Source organism: Rana temporaria, chromosome 2 (genome assembly GCF_905171775.1).
Source record: "Rana temporaria chromosome 2, aRanTem1.1, whole genome shotgun sequence".
In the NCBI taxonomy this organism is placed as follows: Eukaryota; Metazoa; Chordata; class Amphibia; order Anura; family Ranidae; genus Rana; species Rana temporaria.
Genome location: NC_053490.1, coordinates 359,021,198 through 359,040,908, shown reverse-complemented (window position 1 = coordinate 359,040,908; position 19,711 = coordinate 359,021,198). Strand labels below are relative to the sequence as shown.

The following is a 19,711-nucleotide window of genomic DNA, read 5'->3' as shown; positions in this document are numbered from 1 at the left end:
AAACTTAGTTTATGTATTTATTCTGTGGTCTAATAAAGGGCCTGTAAGTGACCGCCTAGACGTGGGTTGGGGGTCCGATCAGGACCCCCAGGGTACATCCGGGGGTTAAGTGGCTCTATATGTGTCCCCCTGCGTGTCACTTTCTCCTCCTGTGTAAACACAGGAAGAGGGAAGTGATGACACTGACACCAGTACACGTAGGCACAATCCCCTTTTGGATCTCCAATCCACTCCCCCATCCCCTTGTCACAGTATCAATGAATGCAGTGAACATATATTTACTGATCACTGCAGGCAGAGTGTAAGGTCCTGTGTAGCCCCCGTCCCCACCTGACGCTGTAGTCGCTAGGTCGATTGAATTTTTTTATTTTTTTAGATTAAAGATGTGTAAAATAATATTTTTTTTGAAAAATGTCACTAAATTTTTGGATTATTAAAAATCACAGAGGGGATCAAATATCACCATTAATAAGCTCTATTTGTGGGAAGAAGAGAACGCAATTTATGTTTATAAGCCATGTCGCATGACCGCACAATAGTCATATTTGTAAAGACACATTTTTAAACTTAACAGCATATTGGTACGGTAATAAATGCCTACTGTAACGACAAACAATCATTCCATTATTTCATTAGTGGCATTTTGTATTTCTGTTATGTTTTTTGATAGAGTTTACCTTTGCTATCATGGGACTTATTTATCCGTGCCCAGTTCTCATAGATTTGGCTCCCAATAGAACACCAAGCGTCCCAACGGGTGGTCCTCATTTTGTAGCCCGGTGCCCTGCTGTCATAAAGACAGGGGTGCTCCTTCACCATCCTGATGAAATTTTCAGGCTCCAGCATCGAAAGGGTTCTATCAAATTCGGCCTCCATTGATAAAAATGTGACTTTTCTTTATTGTAAGTAAAGTAAAATGGTGATTTCACAAGTTCCTGTAAAAAAATATGTCATTTCCTGTTTTGTTTTGGAGCTGTATGGGCGTCAAAACGCGCGTAAAAACGCGCATAAAAACGCTTGCTGTCGCGCGATACGCTCAATTCGCGCGTTTCCCATTACTTTCTATGGTAAAAAAAAACGCTCGAAAACGCCTATGTCGCGCGCTTCGCGCGACAAAAAAAGGTCCGGGACTAGTTTGAGCTTCGCACGACAGGCGTTCAGGCGTTCAGGCGTTCAGGTGTGAACAGGCACCATAGGAAACAATGTTAAATCTGCCCTCCCGCGTTCGTGAGCAGTGCGTTTCAGGCGTAAAAACGCCTAGGTGTGAATGGGGCCTTAATGTACACTACTGAAGTCGCTCCGACTTCAGAAAAGGTTCCTGTACTACTTCAAGGCAACTTGTAGGCATTGGCCCAGATTCAGGTAGCAATTGCGCCTGCGTAACCATAGTTACGCAGCGCAATTGCTGACTTGCGCCGGCGTAACGAGTTCTCCTGATTCAGAGAACTCGTTACGCCGACTGCAGCCTAAAATCTGCGTGGCATAAGGCTCTTATGCCACGCAGATTTTAGGCTGCATTCTTGCGTTGACCGCTAGGGGGCGCTCCCATTGTGGTAAGCGTATAGTATGCAAATTGCATACTTACGCCGATTCACAATGTTGCGCGCCCCCTGCGTACGCAAGTTACGTCGGTTGCGTACAGCGTCTTTAGCGTAAGGCTGCCCATGCTAAAAGCAGGGGCAGCCAATGCTAAAGGATACCGGGCGTTCCCGCGTCGCGACGTTCGAATTTTACGTCGTTTGCGTAAGTGAATCGTGAATGGCGCTGGACGCCATTCACGTTCACTTTGAAGCAACGCCTTGCGACGTCATTTGCCGCAATGCACGTCGGGAAAGTTTCCCGACGGAGCATGCGCTGTACGCTCGGTGCGGGAACGCGCCTAATTTAAATGATTCCCGCCCCCGGCGGGATCATTTACATTGCGCGCGCTTACGCCGGGCAATTTTGCCGGCGCGCCCTCGCAATTTACGAAGCTACTGCTCCGTGAATCGAGGGCAGCGCAAAATATTTGCGTGGGCGCAGGGCAAAATCGTTGCCCTGTGCCTCCGCAAATAAAGCGCAAGTTCTACCTGAATCTGGGCCATTGATTTCAATGGAAGTTGCCTCCAAAGTCGGATCACTGTCTTAACTGAAGCAACTTTACAGGAAGAGAAAATAGTTTTCTCAGGCAAACCCCTCCCTCCCACAGAGCTGATTATTGTTTGTTTGGCCACTGGCAAAGTCGCCTGTCTCATTGTAAGTCGCTCCAAGTTGTGCTGAAGTCGCGCTGAAGTTGTCTCGCAAAGTTGTGCTGGAAGTCGCGTTGCCCCTGTTTGAACCAGCACTTAGGGTTTGTTTAGACAGGCGCTCACATCCATCCTGTATTCAGGCTTAATTGTGCCTGCACCCTCTCTACAGGCAGCCTATAGAGGCAACTGTAGAAGCAGTGGCTGCATAGACACAGCCGCATGTCAAAATCTGACAAGAAAACAGTAACGGGTGCACAGATCCAAATGCACACTGCCTGCATTTGTTTCCATGCATGCGCTCCTACCAGCATGTCAAATTTTAACATGTGCGGGTGTCTGTGCAGCCGCTGCATCTGCATTCCCCTTTATAGGCTTGCCTGTGAGCAGTCTGAGGAAGATGTAGTTGTAATAAACAATTGAGCCTGAATGCAGGACTGGTGTCAGTGTCCATCTGAATGAAGACTTACAGTATGCCCTGTACACACGATCGGATATCTGATGGAATCTAATCCGATGGATTTTTTCGTTGGATATCAGATGAAGCTGACTTTCATCAGTCTTGCCTACACAACATCAGTCAAAATCTGACCGCGTCCAACGCGGTGAAGTAAAACACTACGACGTGCTGAGAAAAATGAAGTTCAATGCTTCCGAGCATGCGTCGACTTGATTCTGAGCATGCATGGATTTTTGACTGACGGAGTTTCACACAGACGTTTTTTTTCTATCATTTTTTTTATCCATAGGAAAATTTTAAAACCTGTTCTATTTTTTTTCACCGATGGAAAACAAACTGATGGGGCTTGCAGCTGTAATGTAATGTCGGGTCCCAGCAATATGGATGAAAATTATTGAGAAAAACGGCATGGGTAACACCCCCCAGCCCATTACCAGCCCCTTTGTATGGATATGGAGGGGAACCCCACACCCAAATAAAAAAAAAGCAAAGGCGTGGGGCCCCCAGGCCCTATATACTCTGTAAAGCAGTATACAGGCAGTCCGAACAACACAGGGACTGTAGGTTTGTTCACAAGTTGAATCTGTTTGTAATTGGGAACAGGTACATTTTTTAAGTGTAGCTCCTGCCAAAAAATCTATTTTTAAGCTTTTTGGATAGCATAGGGAAGGGTTATCACCCCTGTAACATTTGTTTTGCTGTCTGTGCCCCTGTTCAGAAGATTTCACCTCACTTTCTGTCCCAATGACAATTGGATTTAGAAAATTTGGGGTTATTAGAGAAACAAGGATTGGTGTTAACGCATCAGCAGAGACACCTTTTTCCCATATTAACTCTTACAGGAGAGAATTTCCCTTCCTAGTGGTAGATTTCTTCTCACTTCCTGTTGTCTTCCTCCATTTGTAGAGTTTTATGTTTGAAAGTAGGACCGCCTGTATATACTATACGGCCTGCCCTATATACTCTGCAGAAAATTGGTGTTGGTGGTACCAGAACGCTGTAAGCCCTCAGTTATTCTTAGTGGTCACAGCAACGGGCCCTGCTGAGAAATATTAGATCAAAAATTGTAATAACATGCCCCTGTTGAACAGGAGCAGAAAAATTGGGCCTTAGGCGGTGGTGGTGGCACAACACTGTAAAGCCTCACAGATACTCTTGTTGAGCGCAGGAACGGGCCATGCTGAGAAATATTAGATCAAAAATTGTAATAACATGCCCCTGTTGAACAGGGGCAGAAAAATTGGGCCTTAGGCGGTGGTGGTGGCACAACACTGTAAAGCCTCACAGATACTCTTGTTGAGCGCAGGAATGGGCCATGCTGAGAAATATTTGATCAAAAATTGTAATTACGCGCCCCTGTTGAACAGGGGCAGAAAAATTGGGCCTTAGTGGTGGTGGTGCCACAATACTGCAACCCCTCACAAATACTCTAGTTGAGCGCATGAACGAGCCCTGCTGCAAAATATTACAGCAAACATTGTAATTTCACGCCCCAGTGAAACAGGGGCACAAAAATTGGGCCTTGGTCACTGGTGGTGGTGCCCAGAAACAAAAATGTTCTTAAAAGATATCAACATGAACATTGAGGAGTAGGGATGAGCTTTGAGTCAAACCCATGTTCGACTCGAATATCGCCTGTTCGGTTGTTCGCCAAATTGCGAACACTATGGACCGCTCGCGCCAAATTTGAGTGGCGCGTCACGGCCCATAATTCACTGCGGCATCGCAGTGCATTGCTGGCTGATGATTGGCCAAGCATGCACTATGACCCACATGCTTTGGCAATCACAGCACGGTAAGAATTGAGAAACATAATTGGCCAAAGCCAGAATATTTCACTTTTTTTTTCACTTTAAGCATCATTCAAATCACTGCTCCTGAAATAATGTCAGTTTTTAAAACATTTTGCATTGATACATGTACCCTGGGGCAGGACCCGGGTCCCCAAACCCTTTTTAGGACAATAACTTGCATATTAGCCTTTAAAATTTGCACTTTTGATTCCAAACGTTCGAGTCCCATAGACTTTAACAGGGTTCGAAAGTTTGCGTGAACTTTCGGTCCGTTTGCAGGTTCTGATGCGAACCGAACCAGGGGGTGTTCGGCTCATCCCTATTGGGGAGGAATAGGATAGTCACTCAGCATAACAGGATAGTCAGTCAGCATCATTATAGGCAGTCTTCAAGGGATCTCACATTCATAGTAAAATGATTCAGTTACATCAGCATCAGGTGCTTGGTAGCTGGTGATCCAAGACTTTTTTATGAAGGTGAGATGATCAACTGAGTCTGTGGAGAGGCACACTCTGTGATCATTTACTAAGCCTCCAGCAGCACTGAATGTGCGTTCAGATAGAATGCTGGATGTAGGACTGGATGCATACTGTGCAAGCTCTGGCCAGTTATTCCTGAACCATGTAAATTAGACGCTGGCGATGGTTGCTGGAACTGATCAGACCTTGGCACTGCAGACTAAAAAAATTGTCTAAACGCATCGGTCAGACGGCCACCTTCTCCACCGCTCTTTAGTAACTGCACACTTTAGCTTTAAGAATGCTTTGGCTTTTTAAAAAGAAAGAGGGGAGGAAGGAAGGAAAATAAGGAGAAAGAGGGGACACAGGAAGGGAGAAGAGGAAAGAAAGGCAAGGAACTAAATTCTTGTCCTATTACTGCTTTTTTTTTATATGACGAGGGGGAAAGAGGGACAGGGGCACCCAATGCCATAGTTCCCATGCAAGATGCTGGTGGACTTTCTCAGCATGTACAAAGTGGTAAATCCGCAAAAGAGAAGGTTAAAAAAAGCGGCAGCTACTAAACTTGCAAAACATGCATTGACATCCAAAGATAATAAAAATAAGCATGTTGCCAGTGAAGAACTGGAAGAATCTTGCACTAGAACACATCTATTGTACATAAATATTTGGATCAAAAGAAAGGTGATGTGGGAAAAATGGATAAGAATGCAGGACAGTATACTGAAAAGCAGTCCAATGGCGTAGATACATTAAAATCATCAACAACACTAGAGCCCACATTATTAGATGTGCTAAAAGCAATGCAACAATACCAAAACACTTTATCCAACCTAACTGGCCAGGTGACATGTACGTCCCCTTTAAGAACCCAGCCATGGGTCGCAAGCGTCCGAAGCTCTGTGACCGCGCCAGCGGGACCCGCGGACCCGATCGCCGCCGGTATCCTGCGATTGGGTCGCAGGAGCTGAAAAACGGGGAGAGGTGAGTGTAAACAAACCTTCCCCGTTCTTCTTTGTGGCAGTGTCACTGATCGTCTGTTCCCTGTTGTAGGAAACGACCATCAGTGACATCACATGTAAAGCCACGCCCCCCTACAGTAAGAAACAAACATGAGGTCGCACTTAACCCCTACACCGCCCCCTACTGGTTAACCCCATCACTGCCATTGTCATTTTCACAGTTATCAGTGCATTTTTATAGCACTTTTCGCTGTCAAAATGACAATGGTCCCAAAAATGTGTCAAAAGTGTCCGATGTGTCTGCCATAATGTCGCAGTCATGATATAAATCGTTGTTTGCCGCCATTACTAGTAAAAACAAATTATTAATAAAAATGCCATAAAACTATCCCTGCCAGTCCTATCGGAGTTAGCGGCAGAATGAATGGAGCATCGGGGGCTGCCAAAGTTTCCCTTCTCCTCCTGTTTCCTCCTGTCAAGCCTCCACTCTCTCTAAAAATCCGCTCTTTCTTAGCAGTGATTTCTCGTAGGTACCGCGGATATCACAGGGAGAAGAAAGTCCTCAGCTATTCGGTCGGAACTGGTGCCTTGCGCCGCTAGAAGCTTCGCATTTCGGGACCCGCCCACCACACGTCACACTCTAACACACTCATCACGCCCCCCTGATGTGTGCATATTTTTTACATGTAGAATTGGTTTCTATTTCTGTAGAGTAGCCTTTGGATGGCATGTAATTTATAGAAGTGAATAGCACAACATTAACTTAACTTGAATTAATTCCAAATATTACATTGAAGTGACAGTCATATATAACACAACACAGGAAAAAAAAACATGTAAACTTTCTAAATTCAGAAACAAATATTACAGCAATGGTGCTGTAATATTATAATAGTGCAGTGTGTTCAGATGTCTTTATACTTGTCATAATTAACATGTACTTGTGCTTTGGTCAATATATTTTGAAAGCATCAATAAAATGATTCATATCATATTATATAAGTTGTAACAGCACTTACCTCAAGCATATATTGTTCAGGTGTCAGTGAATAATCCAATCCGTTGATTGTAAAAGTGACGGAAGGCATTAGACTCAGGGTAGAACAACTCACACCATACTGAAACCAATAAAAATGTGTTAGTGCAAGGTGTAATAGTGTTAACTTGGTGCAGTACCAATATAAATTTACAAATTTGTCTTTTTAATTGCTGTTTATGCACAGATATACTTAGAAAACAAAGCCCAGTCCCTCACTTACTGCCATATAGGTAGATTCAGGTAGAGTTAGGCCGACTTATCAGTAGATAAGTCGACCTAACTCAGAATCTACGCCGACTTATGTTTAAGCGTATGCTCAAACAGAGATACGCTTAAACATATCTAAGATAAGACGGCTTGCGCCGTCCTATCTTAGGTTGCAATTTTTCGGATGGTCGCTAGGTGGCGCTTCCATTGCGGTCAGCGTAGAATATGTAAATGAGTTAATACGCCGATTCACAAACGTACGCCCGGCCGCCGCAGTAGTTTTACCTCGCTTCCGTAAGGCCCCATACACACGAGAGAATTTATCCGCGGATACGGTCCAGCGGACCGTTTCCACGGATAAATCCTCTCAAAGATTTCCGCAGATTTCTATGCGATGGAGTGTACACACCATCGCATTGAAATCCGCGCGGAAATCCTCTGGCGATGACGTGTCGCGCCGTCGCCGCGATTATGACGCGGCGACGGCGCGACGCTGTCATATAAGGAATTCCACGCATGCGGCAAATCATTACGACGCGTGCGGGGAATCCCTTTGGACGGATGGATCCGGTAAGTCTGTACAGACGAGCGGATCCATCCGTTGGAATGGATTCCAGCAGATGGATTTGTTGTGCATGTCAGCAAATATCCGATCTGCTGGAATCCATCCCAGAGGAGATTTCTCCGCGGAAACAGATCCGCTGGCGTGTACACACCATAGGATCAATCCACAGAAACCCATTTGCTGGGATTTATCTGCGGATGGATTCTATCGTGTGTATGGGGCCTAAGGCATTAGCAGGCCTAAAGTTATTCCACCTATTAGGTGGAATAACAATGTTAAAGTATGGCCGCCGTTCCCGCCGCAAGAATCAAATTTTTTACGTTGTTTGCGTAAGTCGTCCGCGAATCGGGATTTACGTTGTTTACGTCCACGTCGAAATCAATAGGCCCGTGCGGCGTACTTAGCCGCAATGCACACTGGGAAATGTAGGCGCCCGGCGCATGCGCATTAAGCAAAAAACTTAAAAAACGTGAGGTCAAGCCTCATTACCATCAAACACGCCCCCCTCCAACACATTTGAAGTCGGCGCCCTTACGCCCGCCCGCTTTAGGCTATGCCGCTGTATATTAGCAGGCAAGTACATTGAGAATCATGTACTTGCCTAGCTAACTTACGGCGGCGTAGCCTAAACAGGCTAAGCTACGCCGCCACAAGTTTAAGCCTTCGTACCTGAATCTACCTAACAGTGTGTACTTGCTAACAAAGGGCAGCAAGAGCATTTGCTCTATGACAAAGATGTGCAAAACACCTGAAAACCAGATGTAGGAATGCTTATCCAAATATTCCCTGTTCTTAAAGAAGATTTCAGGGGCCTAATTCCAATTCTAGCTACCCTGTAAAAGGAAGATGCATTTACTTACCTATTCTCAGAGAGCTATGATCTGGTCACGTGAACTTCCCATTGGCCAGGTTCAGGGGAGGGAACAACAATGGATGGAATGCCTGGGTGGGGACATCACCCATAGGTGCCTAGGTGGTGACGTCACCCATAGACTTACCTCTCCCCTGAACCCAGCCGCTGGGAGCTGAACACATGATCGGACCAGAATGCTCTGAGAAAGGGTAAGTACGTAGTATTGGGTTACTATGCATGCATTGTGTCTCTATAAAATTTGGTCTAAAGGAAAAAAAATAGGATTTTTTTATACAGCTTACCTGTAAAATCCTTTTCTTGGGAATACATCACGGGACACAGAGCCTTAATTACTTAATGGGTTATGTAGTCACCACAGGTGATTGGACACTGGTAAACCCAATTAAATTGAGTTCCTCCCCTATATAACCACTCCCAAATAGAGAGTACCTCAGTTTTGTAGCAAAGCAATATGTGTCCCACATTTAACTCCGGAGCTCGGTGTCCCATCATGTATTCCCAAGAAAAGGATTTTACAGGTAAGCTGTATTAAAAAATCCTATTTTCTTGCTCATACATCTCGGGACACAGAGCCTTAATTACTTAATGGCATCCCATAGCAATGCTAAAATTGAGGGGAGGGAGACACAGATCAGAAAAAGACTGCCATCGGCCCAGAGGATCTATACTGCTGCCTGCAGCACACTACGCCCAAAGGCAGCATCCTCTTACCCTCTCACATCTACCTGGTAGAATTTAGTAAATGTATGGACTGAAGACCAAGTAGCAGCCTTACAGATCTGAGCCATGGAGGCCTGGTGATGCACTGCCCATGGAGCACCAACTGCTCTAATCGAGTGCACTTTCATCTGAAAAGGAGGAATCTTCTTTTCTAAACCATAGGCCTGAATATTGAGTTGTCAAATCCAACTTGCAAGAGTGGACTTCGACGCTGCCTGGCCCTTCCTTGGGCCCTGTGGCAGAATAAACAGACAATCAGTCTTTTGTATGTGAGCCGTAGCTTGCAGATAAAACTTTACCGATCTTACAACATCTAGAGAGTGTACTCTCTTTGTCTGCAGACTGTGGATCTGGAAAAAAAAACTGTAGGACTATATCTTGATTCAGATGAGATCCTGAAACCACGTTAGGTAAGAAATTTGGGTGAGGATGCAGCACCACCCTGTCATCATGAATAATCATATACGGTTCTTTACATGAATTCCGATACCCTCCTTGCTGAGGATATGGATATGCACCATGCTTCTTTGTCAAAAGACTTAAAGAAGCATGGTGTAATGGTTCAAAAGGTAGCTTCTGGAAAACAGATAATACCAAATTCAAATCCCATGGGCACACTAGAGACTTAACCGGTGGATTCAAGCGCAACGTTCCCTGAACAAAGGCCCAGACTAGGGAATGAGAGGCAAGCGGTTTTTGAAAGAATACAGACAAGGCCGAGATCTGGCGCTTGATAGTGCTCAAGGCCAACTTCATATTTAAGCCCAACTAAAGAAAGGTAAGAATCTTATTAATGGCATACTTCCTAGGATGCCACTGTGACAGACTCACCCGGGACATCCCCGAACCATCTTATGTCTAAAATCATCCTATGTCCACTAGGGGCATAGGTTGATTTAGAAATGATATCTTGGACTATCTGAGATTGGATTATTTAATTATTATCCACAATATATTCCAGGATATCTGTAAGAACTATTTACAGGTTGTTGATTTTGAACTCAATGGATTAATTGTCATGCCGCGTACACACGGTCGTTTTTCGGCATGAAAAAAAGCCATTTTTCATCATGAAAAAAACAATGTTTTTCCAACTTCATCATTAAAAACGATGTTGCCCACACACCATCGTTTTTTAAAAATTATGAACAAAGCGTGGTGATGTACACCACGTACGACGGCACTCTAAAGGGGAAGTTCTATTTGCCTTTGGGCTGTTTTTAGCTGATTCCTTGCTAATAAAAGACGATTCGCGCTTTTTTGTCTGTTTACAGCATGATGAATGTGCTTACTCCAATATGAATGGTAGTTTTACCAGAACGAGCGCTCCCGTATCATAACTTGCTTCTGGGCATGCGCGGGTTTAAAACGTAGTTTTTTCCCACATACAATAATTTTTTACAACACGAAAAACAACATTTTTTCAGAAGCCGAAAAACGATGTGAAGCCCACACACAATGATTTTAAATGACGTTTTATAAAACGTCTTTTTTTCATGCCGAAAAATGATCGTGTGTACGCGGCATAAGAGTGATTCATTCATCATGTTGGGACACATACCGTTAGATGCTAATTGACCCTGCTATTGTGGAGGTGTCCTGTGTTTACACTTATGATAATGTGTATTGTATAGCAAGTGAGAGGAGCCGGTATGTCTACCTTGAAAGGTCATATCTCAGAGTCACCTCGTCTGGGTAAATGATTAGTTAATTAGCTTATGTTAATTTATGTTCTGGTTACCTCCTCTAACTGTATATAAGGCTGTATTCTTGGTTCTATAAAACACTGGCCCAGATTCACAGAGAGCAAGGCGCACGCTACGCCGCCATAGCGCACACACCGTACAGCACGTAGCGCGGCGAGGCAGGCATTGCATTCAGCAAGCCAGTGCACCCAACGCTGCGCCAGCGTGGCGTGGGGTTCGAAGGCGCATGCCGGCGTAGGTGGAAGTGGGTGTGACCCCATGCAAATGATGAGCCGAGCGCCAGACAGGTACGCCGTCGTGGAGCAGTGTTTTAAGCCCGGCGTATAACGAACTGCGCATGCGTGAACGCATGCACAGCACCCCCCTGTGCCTGTTCACAACCACGCCGGCACAACCGCCTTAGCTACGCCGGATCACCGCGTACGCCGTGAACATAACGTCCGCCCAGCGAGACGCACGTCCAACACACAGCCGGCTTGTGTTCCCTGGTGCAGAGAAGGAGAAGGAGAAGCGCAAGAAGAACTTCTCTGTGGATGAGAGGGCGATCCTGACCACGGCCTTTGGGAAGTATGATACGTACCTCCACGGAGCACAGAGCGGGAGGACAAGCAAGGCCAGGAAACTTGAAATCCTGCAGAAGGTGACCCTGGAGCTGAACCCCATCGGACACGAAACCTGAACATGGAAGGAGGTGCAGAAGAAAATTAATGACATGCGTCGGCGTGTCAGTGAAAACCTGGCGAAGGTGAAGAGGCACCTCAGGGCCACGGGAGGCGGATCAGCTAGCAAGTTGAAGCAGTCTGCTGAAGAGGAGGTCATAGCCAGCTGTCTGGCGCAGGAGCAGGTGGAGGTCCTGGAGGGATTTGACTCCCGCAACACGACTTGAGGAGAGGTAAGTGTGTTTCATCCCCCATCCGGTGTGGAGCATGTGAGGGGGTTCAAGGGAACATGTGACATGTGAATGCTGTGTGTCATCCACAGATGTGCTGGAGGGAGCTGGGCCATCATCTGCCTCTGGACGACCCACGCCAGGCAAGCAACAAGATGTCCATCGGTCTGACCCCCTGGGAAGCCACGAAGCTTGTCAACACGCCGTGGCTGCAGCAACAGTGGAGGGGAGTGCACACACAGGTGCATTGGAGGTCATCATGGAGGAGCCTGTGTACATCCAACAGGAGGACTTCCTGTACCTTGATGAGGAGGTGACCCTCTGCGCCAAACCCTCAGACGGTGGAAGTTGCAGATCTCATAACGCCATCGACGCCCATTAGGGGAACCCCCCCGAGGGCCACCCCGGCAAGAGGGACACCTTCAAGGGACACACTGGCCGTTAGATGCTAATTGACCCTGCTATTGTGGAGGTGTCCTGTGTTTACACTTATGATAATGTGTATTGTATAGCAAGTGAGAGGAGCCGGTATGTCTACCTTGAAAGGTCATATCTCAGAGTCACCTCGTCTGGGTAAATGATTAGTTAATTAGCTTATGTTAATTTATGTTCTGGTTACCTCCTCTAACTGTATATAAGGCTGTATTCTTGGTTCTATAAAACACTCTGGCCCAGATTCACAGAGAGCAAGGCGCACGCTACGCCGCCATAGATGTGCTGGAGGGAGCTGGGCCATCATCTGCCTCTGGACGACCCACGCCAGGCAAGCAACAAGATGTCCATCGGTCTGACCCCCTGGGAAGCCACGAAGCTTGTCAACACGCCGTGGCTGCAGCAACAGTGGAGGGGAGTGCACACACAGGTGCATTGGAGGTCGTCATGGAGGAGCCTGTGTACATCCAACAGTAGGACTTCCTGTACCTTGATGAGGAGGTGACCCTCTGCGCCAAACCCTCAGACGGTGGAAGTTGCAGATCTCATAACGCCATCGACGCCCATTAGGGGAACCCCCCCCGAGGGCCACCCCAGCAAGAGGGACACCTTCAAGGGACACACTGGCCAGAGGGACGCAACTGACTGCAACTCCCAAGAAGGCCCTGAGCAAGAACAGGGCTGGAACCGGATCAGTCCAAGAAGGGCTCGAGAGGGAACAGGCCCGCCAGACACAGCACATGGCAGACCTTGCCATCGACCTCCACCGTGTGGGTGACAGCTTAGCCTCCTTCGTTGGGTCCTCGGAGAAGGCACAGGCTAAGTACACACTGGTTGTGCAGGGCACCACAGCCACAGTGCAGCAGTGCCTCAAACAGCAGGCCGAACACACAAAGGCCATCTGTGACTGCATATAGGAGGTCAATGCTAACTGTGCAGCCATGGCCACATGCCTGTGTGACCAGTCACAGACACTGGATGCCATGTATCAGCACATGGTAGCAGGGGGTCCCGCAACATCTGAGGACCATGGATCAGCCATGGAGATGCGTGACTCAGCAATGCAACAACACGTCCATTGAGCAACTGCATGCAACAGCAGCAGAGATTGTGACCGAGGTTAGGAGCCTGGGCGGAATCGTGCAGGCCAACACTGCCGCCATCCAGTTTGAGGGATGCCAGAACAGGCGCCTGCAACACCAACACAATGCCAGTCAGAGGCAGATGCAGGCGGAAAAATATGGCGTGCTGACCCGCATTGCCATTGCCTTGGAGGGGATGAAGGCAACATCTAGATCCATATCCAGGAGCGACAGCCCAGGAGATGAGCCGCCACGGGATGCCCCACCCGAGTCATCGCCACAACACCTACGGAGCAGATCCCTGGGCACAAGGCATGGACCGCGGGAGGGCAAGTGACTGTCCCAAGGATAATGGCACCACGAGTGCAGCTCAGGGTCTGAGCATGTTTTATTTTGGGTGACGTGCACAGAGGCATGTGCCGTGCACCTGTAAGGGCTTGCCATGGCGGAAAATGGCATGGTCCAATATGTTTTTTCTTTTCATGGACCCAGACCTTGGGACATGTGTGTCACCCTTACTGATGTCACAGCAACATCATACTGCACACGGTTAGCAGTGTAGAAGTCTCTATGGTGACTGGACACCGGTTTGCAGGGGCAGGATTTGCCCGGTGATAGTGCTATGGTGTGACTGGTGTATGAGTGTGTGTGGCCAATGTGTCCAGACAGGCACAAGGCCATTTCTGCCAGCACTGCGTGTCAACTGGCAGGGGTCACCTTGGATCGTCGGGGAGAGGTTATCCCCACGACCGTGTGGATGTGGTATGAATGTACAGCAACAAATGTAGCTGCCGTGGCTGGCCCCGGGGGGGGTTTGGCACGGACGTGCCATATGAGGCATTGGGCATCGGCTATCACATATACGTTGATGGAATGCCACTGCTTACAATTGAGGCATATGTGCTCTGTGGCACGGGGGGGCCGTAGTGCCACATGTGTGAAATCAATGGCCCCGACAGTGCGTGGGAATGCGGCAATGCTGTAGAAATCCTGCATTGCCTTCTGCCGCAGGTGCTCATGGGTCGGTTTGATGATGTGGTGGGACATGCGTGTGAGGATTGAGGGGACGACCTGGTGCAAGCATCTGCTCATGGTGGATTGTGACATCTCAGACACGACTCCACTTGTACGTTGGAAAGATCCACTGGCGAGGAAATGGAGTGTTGCCAGTACCTTGACCAGTGGCTGCACTGCATGTGAGCGTCCCATCTGGCTGATTTCATCATGCAGGGCTGTGGCTAATTCCAGAATGGCATCAGGGCTGAATCTGAAGATGTGGGACACCTACGATTTCCCCATGCCAAAGAGGTTCATGCGCGTTCTGTATATCCTCTCCTGTGCCCTCCTCCACGTCTGTTGACGAAGTAGTGCTATGACCATGGCTGCCCCTGGCATGTTTGCATACGGATGTGTTGTCCTGCATGTGTGATTGCTCTGCTCGTCCGTAACAGTGCTGCTGCAGCTGCTCTCCAGCTGACCTGTGCAACTCTGTTGTTGGGTTGCACCTCATTTATGGGGAATAACTTTATGCCGGACGTACAACTTACGCGCATCTCCCGTAGCATGCGCCGGGCGCATGCACGTTCGTGAATCGGCGTATTTCCCTCATTTGCATGTTTGCGTGGCTAATTAATGGGAGCAGCACCATGCGCCCAGCCCACATGTGCGCCCACCCTACGCTGGCATGCGCAAGCTACGTCGGCAGGGTGTAGCCTGTTATTAGGCGCATGTTGGTTTGTGGGTCTGCCGCACACATTGGCACTTACGTCGGCGTAACGTGCTATATGTCGACGTAAGTGCTTTGTGAATCTGGGCCTCCATGTTTAGCACACAAGTCTCGTCTCATTGTGTGTTGAGGGCAGCTGGAATATCTGATATCTATATCCAGACTGATAGGAAGCAGTAAATGACGGAAGCACTCAATCGGAGTGTGGGACGTTCCGTTACAGCCACCTTCTGGGTTCACACCAGGAAACATATGCCTTCCAGATTCTGTAGTAGATGAGCCTGGAGGCTGGCTTCCTAGCATTAACCAGAGTGGATAGGACTGGACCTGTGAGCCCAAGTTTCCTCAGAATGTGGGTCTCAACAGCCAAACCATCAAGTTTAGACTTTGTAAGGCAGGATGAAATATTGGACCCTGTGATAGTAGGTCCGAGCGTATTGGCAGAACCCAAGGTCTTCCTACTGCCATCCTTACGATTTCTGTGTACCAGGGTCTCCTGGGCCAAGCCGGGGGGACCAAAATCACCAGCTTTCCTTCACTCTTGACTCTCTGAAGGAATCGTGGGAGAAGCAGAATTGGAGGGAACACATAGATCAGAGAATAACGATCCCATGAGATTGTCAGGGCATCTGACCCTTGGGCACAGGGATCTCTTGTTCTTGACACAAAGTTGTCCAGCTTTGTGTTGAACCTGGAAGCCAACAGGTCCACATCTGGGGTACCCCATTTCTGACATATGATTTGAAATATGTCGGGGTGTAGAGACCCTTCTAATGTACTCAGCTGCTGGTGGCTTAAAAAATTTGCCTGACAATTTTGTACCCCTGGAATGAAGACCGCATATAGGCAAGGAATATGCCTTTCTGCCCAGGCCAGGATGTGATTCACCTCTCTTTGGGCATCCAGACTTCTGGTGCCTCCTTGGTGATTGATATAGTCCACCGCTGTAGCATTGTCGGATTAAATCCAAACAGGCCAACCCTGCAGTCTGTAAGACCAGACTTTAAGGGCCAGATGAATTGCTCGAATCTCCATAATGTTGATGGGTAGGAGCTTTTCGGCTCCGGACCACTTTTCCTGGGCAGATGCCTCTTCTAGAACTGCCCCCCAGCCAAGAAGGCTGCCGTCTGTGGTTACCATTTTCCAAGTAACCAGATTGAAGGATTTTCCTTTTGACAGATTTTGGGGGAGCAACCACCAATTGAGGCTCTGGCGAACCTTTGAAGATAAGATCTGTGATGCATTTGCCTATATGTCTCAGTATAATTCTCCCTGCTTGCCCTGTGTGATTCAGTCCTCGGCTAACAGGTTATTGACGTGCTAATGTCCCCTCACTATTTCTAAAGGTTAATTGATCTATTGTGTTGTGTGAAGGAGATCTGTGTTTAAGTGGCTTGTGTTAATTATTCTGATTGCTCCATTGTGGTAATTATCTCTCTATATGCGGGGTCGAGCATCACTGATCGGCTCCGTCGTGTCTGCCTAATCATCTGTGTGATGCATTTGCCTATATGTCTCAGTTTAATTCTCCCTGCTTGCCCTGTGTGATTCTGTCCTCGGCTAACAGGTTATTGACGTGCTAATGTCTCCTCACTATTTCTAAAGGCTAATTGATCTATTGTGTTGTGTGAAGGAGATCTGTGTTTAAGTGGCTTGTGTTAATTATTCTGATTGCTCCATTGTGGTAATTATCTCTCTATATGCGGGGTCGAGCGTCACTGATCGGCTCCGTCGTGTCTGCCTAATCATCTGTATGGAAGCCCCAGTGTGAGGGGGCGGAGATTTGTCATTGTAACAGTTTTGGAAATTACATATAAGCTGTGTGATATAACATTAAAGTCTGTCTTGTTCTAGCAGTAAGCCTGGACTCATGTGTGACTTAATGGGCGATCTCAGGAATATTCCTCCTAGTGGAATATTGGGTGATGTTCTTATGGAAGAATGGAATCTTTGACGGAGATATCATACCAATAACGTCACAATTGGTTGGGAGCAGAGGGATTTTCCCTTCTACTCTCCTTTACACCCGGATTCCAAGCAGACACTGTAAGAACTACTGGAAGTTCGTGGAAGGATTGCTAGCAACAAAACCAAGCGGGTCATCATAGCAGAATTAATGGAGATAGACCAGGAGGACGGGATTGCAGCAACGCCAGCAGTACAAGAGATGGAGACACCAGTGATTCAGGAGGAGGAATCGCCAGCCAACAAGCTAATGAGAGAGAAGCTAGCATGGTTCGGCCCGAACCCAACGGCCGATGTGGTGCTGAAAGTGATGGACCTGTTAGCGAAGGAGGCTAAACAAATAAGAGACGCAGAACTACAGGAGGCTAAACAAATAAGAGACGCAGAACTACAGGAGGATAAACAAATAAGAGACGCAGAACTACAGAAGGATAAACAAATAAGAGATGCAGAACTACAGAAGGATAAACAAATAAGAGACGCAGAGCTACAGTTAAAACTGGCAGAAGTCCAACAAGCAGCCGCACATTCTCCAAACAGTGAGTACAGCACAGCAGACGCAAGGAAGATTCCGTTTAGCGCTTTTAAAGCTTTTGATGAAAAGGACTGTGAGATTGATAACTACCTGGCAGATTTTGAGCGACAATGTAACCTGCACCGAATAGCTAGAGGAGACTGGGTTGCAATATTGTCAGGCAAACTGTCAGGAAAAAGGTTCTGATGCTTTCCGGACCGTGCCAGATCAGGATATCCATAGCTACGCCCGGGTTAAAGAAGCGCTCCTGGCTCGTTATGCAGTAACCCCAGAGTCCCACCGACAGAAGTTCAGGGACTCACGCAAAACCACGAAAAGACTCTTACGTAGAATGGGCATGCCAGTTATCCCTGTCGGCCTCTAACTGGGTTAACAGCAGCCAGGCCACCACCGCAGAGGACATTTTGCAACTAATGCTCCTGGAGCAATTTTACAATCACATCCAGACAGATGTCAAAGATTGGGTGAGAGATCGCAAGCCCATGACTCTACCAGAGGCCGCGAAGTTGGCGGATGAATATGCGGATACTCGCAAGACAAACCAGGTCACACCACGGGTACAACCTCCACGACCAACGGCGCCCTCACACCCACCAGCCGCTAGATACCAACCTCCTAACAGACCGATGACATCTAGCCCTCGCTATCCACGCCAGGAGGACAACGAACAACGCTGCTTCCGGTGCAAACAGCTGGGTCACTTCAAGCAGAATTGCCCCATGAATGACAACACCAGGTCAAATTGGTCTCAACCTGGGTACCGCCCACCAGCAGCAGCCCATTGTGTAGACTCGGCTTGGGATCTCCAGGAGCTGGGTCCGGAAGAACCATTGGACACCCTTTACGAAGTCCTCACGGTACAATCTGTTATTACGGACAACAGGGAACACCATTGTCAGCTAGTCATGGGCGACAGCCCTGAGCCGGAGGGGCCCTGGAGGGAGCTGGGCAGAAAGAGGCACCGCCGGCTACCCCCCAAGAAGAAGAGGTCCTGGAAGCCGTATAACAAGCTGACCTGGGAGGATAAGAAGCGACTGGAGGAGAGGGAGTCGCAGCGGGCGTCTCAGATGCGGGCCGAGATGTTCGCCAAGGGCCCACCAGTGGCCCCTTACACCACCACCCAGTTCCTGATGATGAAGGACCACGTGGAGAGCCTGCAGGACATGAGCAAGCAGGAGCTGATCCGTGAGTACATAGAGCTGGAGGAGTGCATAAGCCGCATGGAGGAGGAGAACAACCACCTGAGGTCACAGCAGGCTGACCCCCCCAGGCTCCATGAACTGGAGATGGAGCTGGAGAAGCTCAAAGAGGAGAACTGGCGGCTGCGGAGGGAGCAGAGGGTGGCTGACCCTATGGGGCCCTGATTCCCCCCCCCCGAACTCTGAGCACCGGTGCTACAGCAGGTCAACGAATATAACTTTTTCTTTTTTTTATGAATCTCCTGTGATTGTCACTTCAGAGCCCTAACCTGCCCCTCCCATAGCGGGACACCTAGATGTCGGCGCACAGACCCATTCGCCGTCTTCACACTGACTTCTGGTGACTTTGCAGATCGCACAAAGACTTGGGGACTGACCGGTGTGTGATCTGACGACCCGGTGGCATACCTGAGTCTGAAGCAGTTGCCAAGGGAGGTCAGTCACGCCGAACGGAGTTAACCTCGGACTGAAAGCTCTGAACCCGTCAACCCTACTGGACCAGGGAAGGTCCAACCGGGTTTGCCGGAGCAGGGAGAAAAAGGGGGGCCATTGTGATGCATTTGCCTATATGTCTCAGTTTAATTCTCCCTGCTTGCCCTGTGTGATTCTGTCCTCGGCTAACAGGTTATTGACGTGCTAATGTCCCCTCACTATTTCTAAAGGCTAATTGATCTATTGTGTTGTGTGAAGGAGATCTGTGTTTAAGTGGCTTGTGTTAATTATTCTGATTGCTCCATTGTGGTAATTATCTCTCTATATGCGGGGTCGAGCGTCACTGATCGGCTCCGTCGTGTCTGCCTAATCATCTGTATGGAAGCCCCAGTGTGAGGGGGCGGAGATTTGTCATTGTAACAGTTTTGGAAATTACATATAA

At 48.0% G+C, this 19,711-nt stretch overlaps 1 protein-coding gene across 4 annotated transcripts in view; it reads right to left on the bottom strand.

The window, feature by feature from the left end:
• CTSE (cathepsin E) overlaps positions 1-19,711 on the bottom strand; it is a 293,438-nt gene that overhangs the window by 4,919 nt on the left and 268,808 nt on the right. For all 4 annotated transcript variants that reach the window (XM_040337621.1, XM_040337622.1, XM_040337620.1 and 1 more), the window contains one exon: positions 6,918-7,016. In XM_040337621.1, the coding sequence (XP_040193555.1) occupies positions 6,918-7,016 (99 nt within the window). The remainder of the gene's footprint in view (positions 1-6,917; positions 7,017-19,711) is intronic.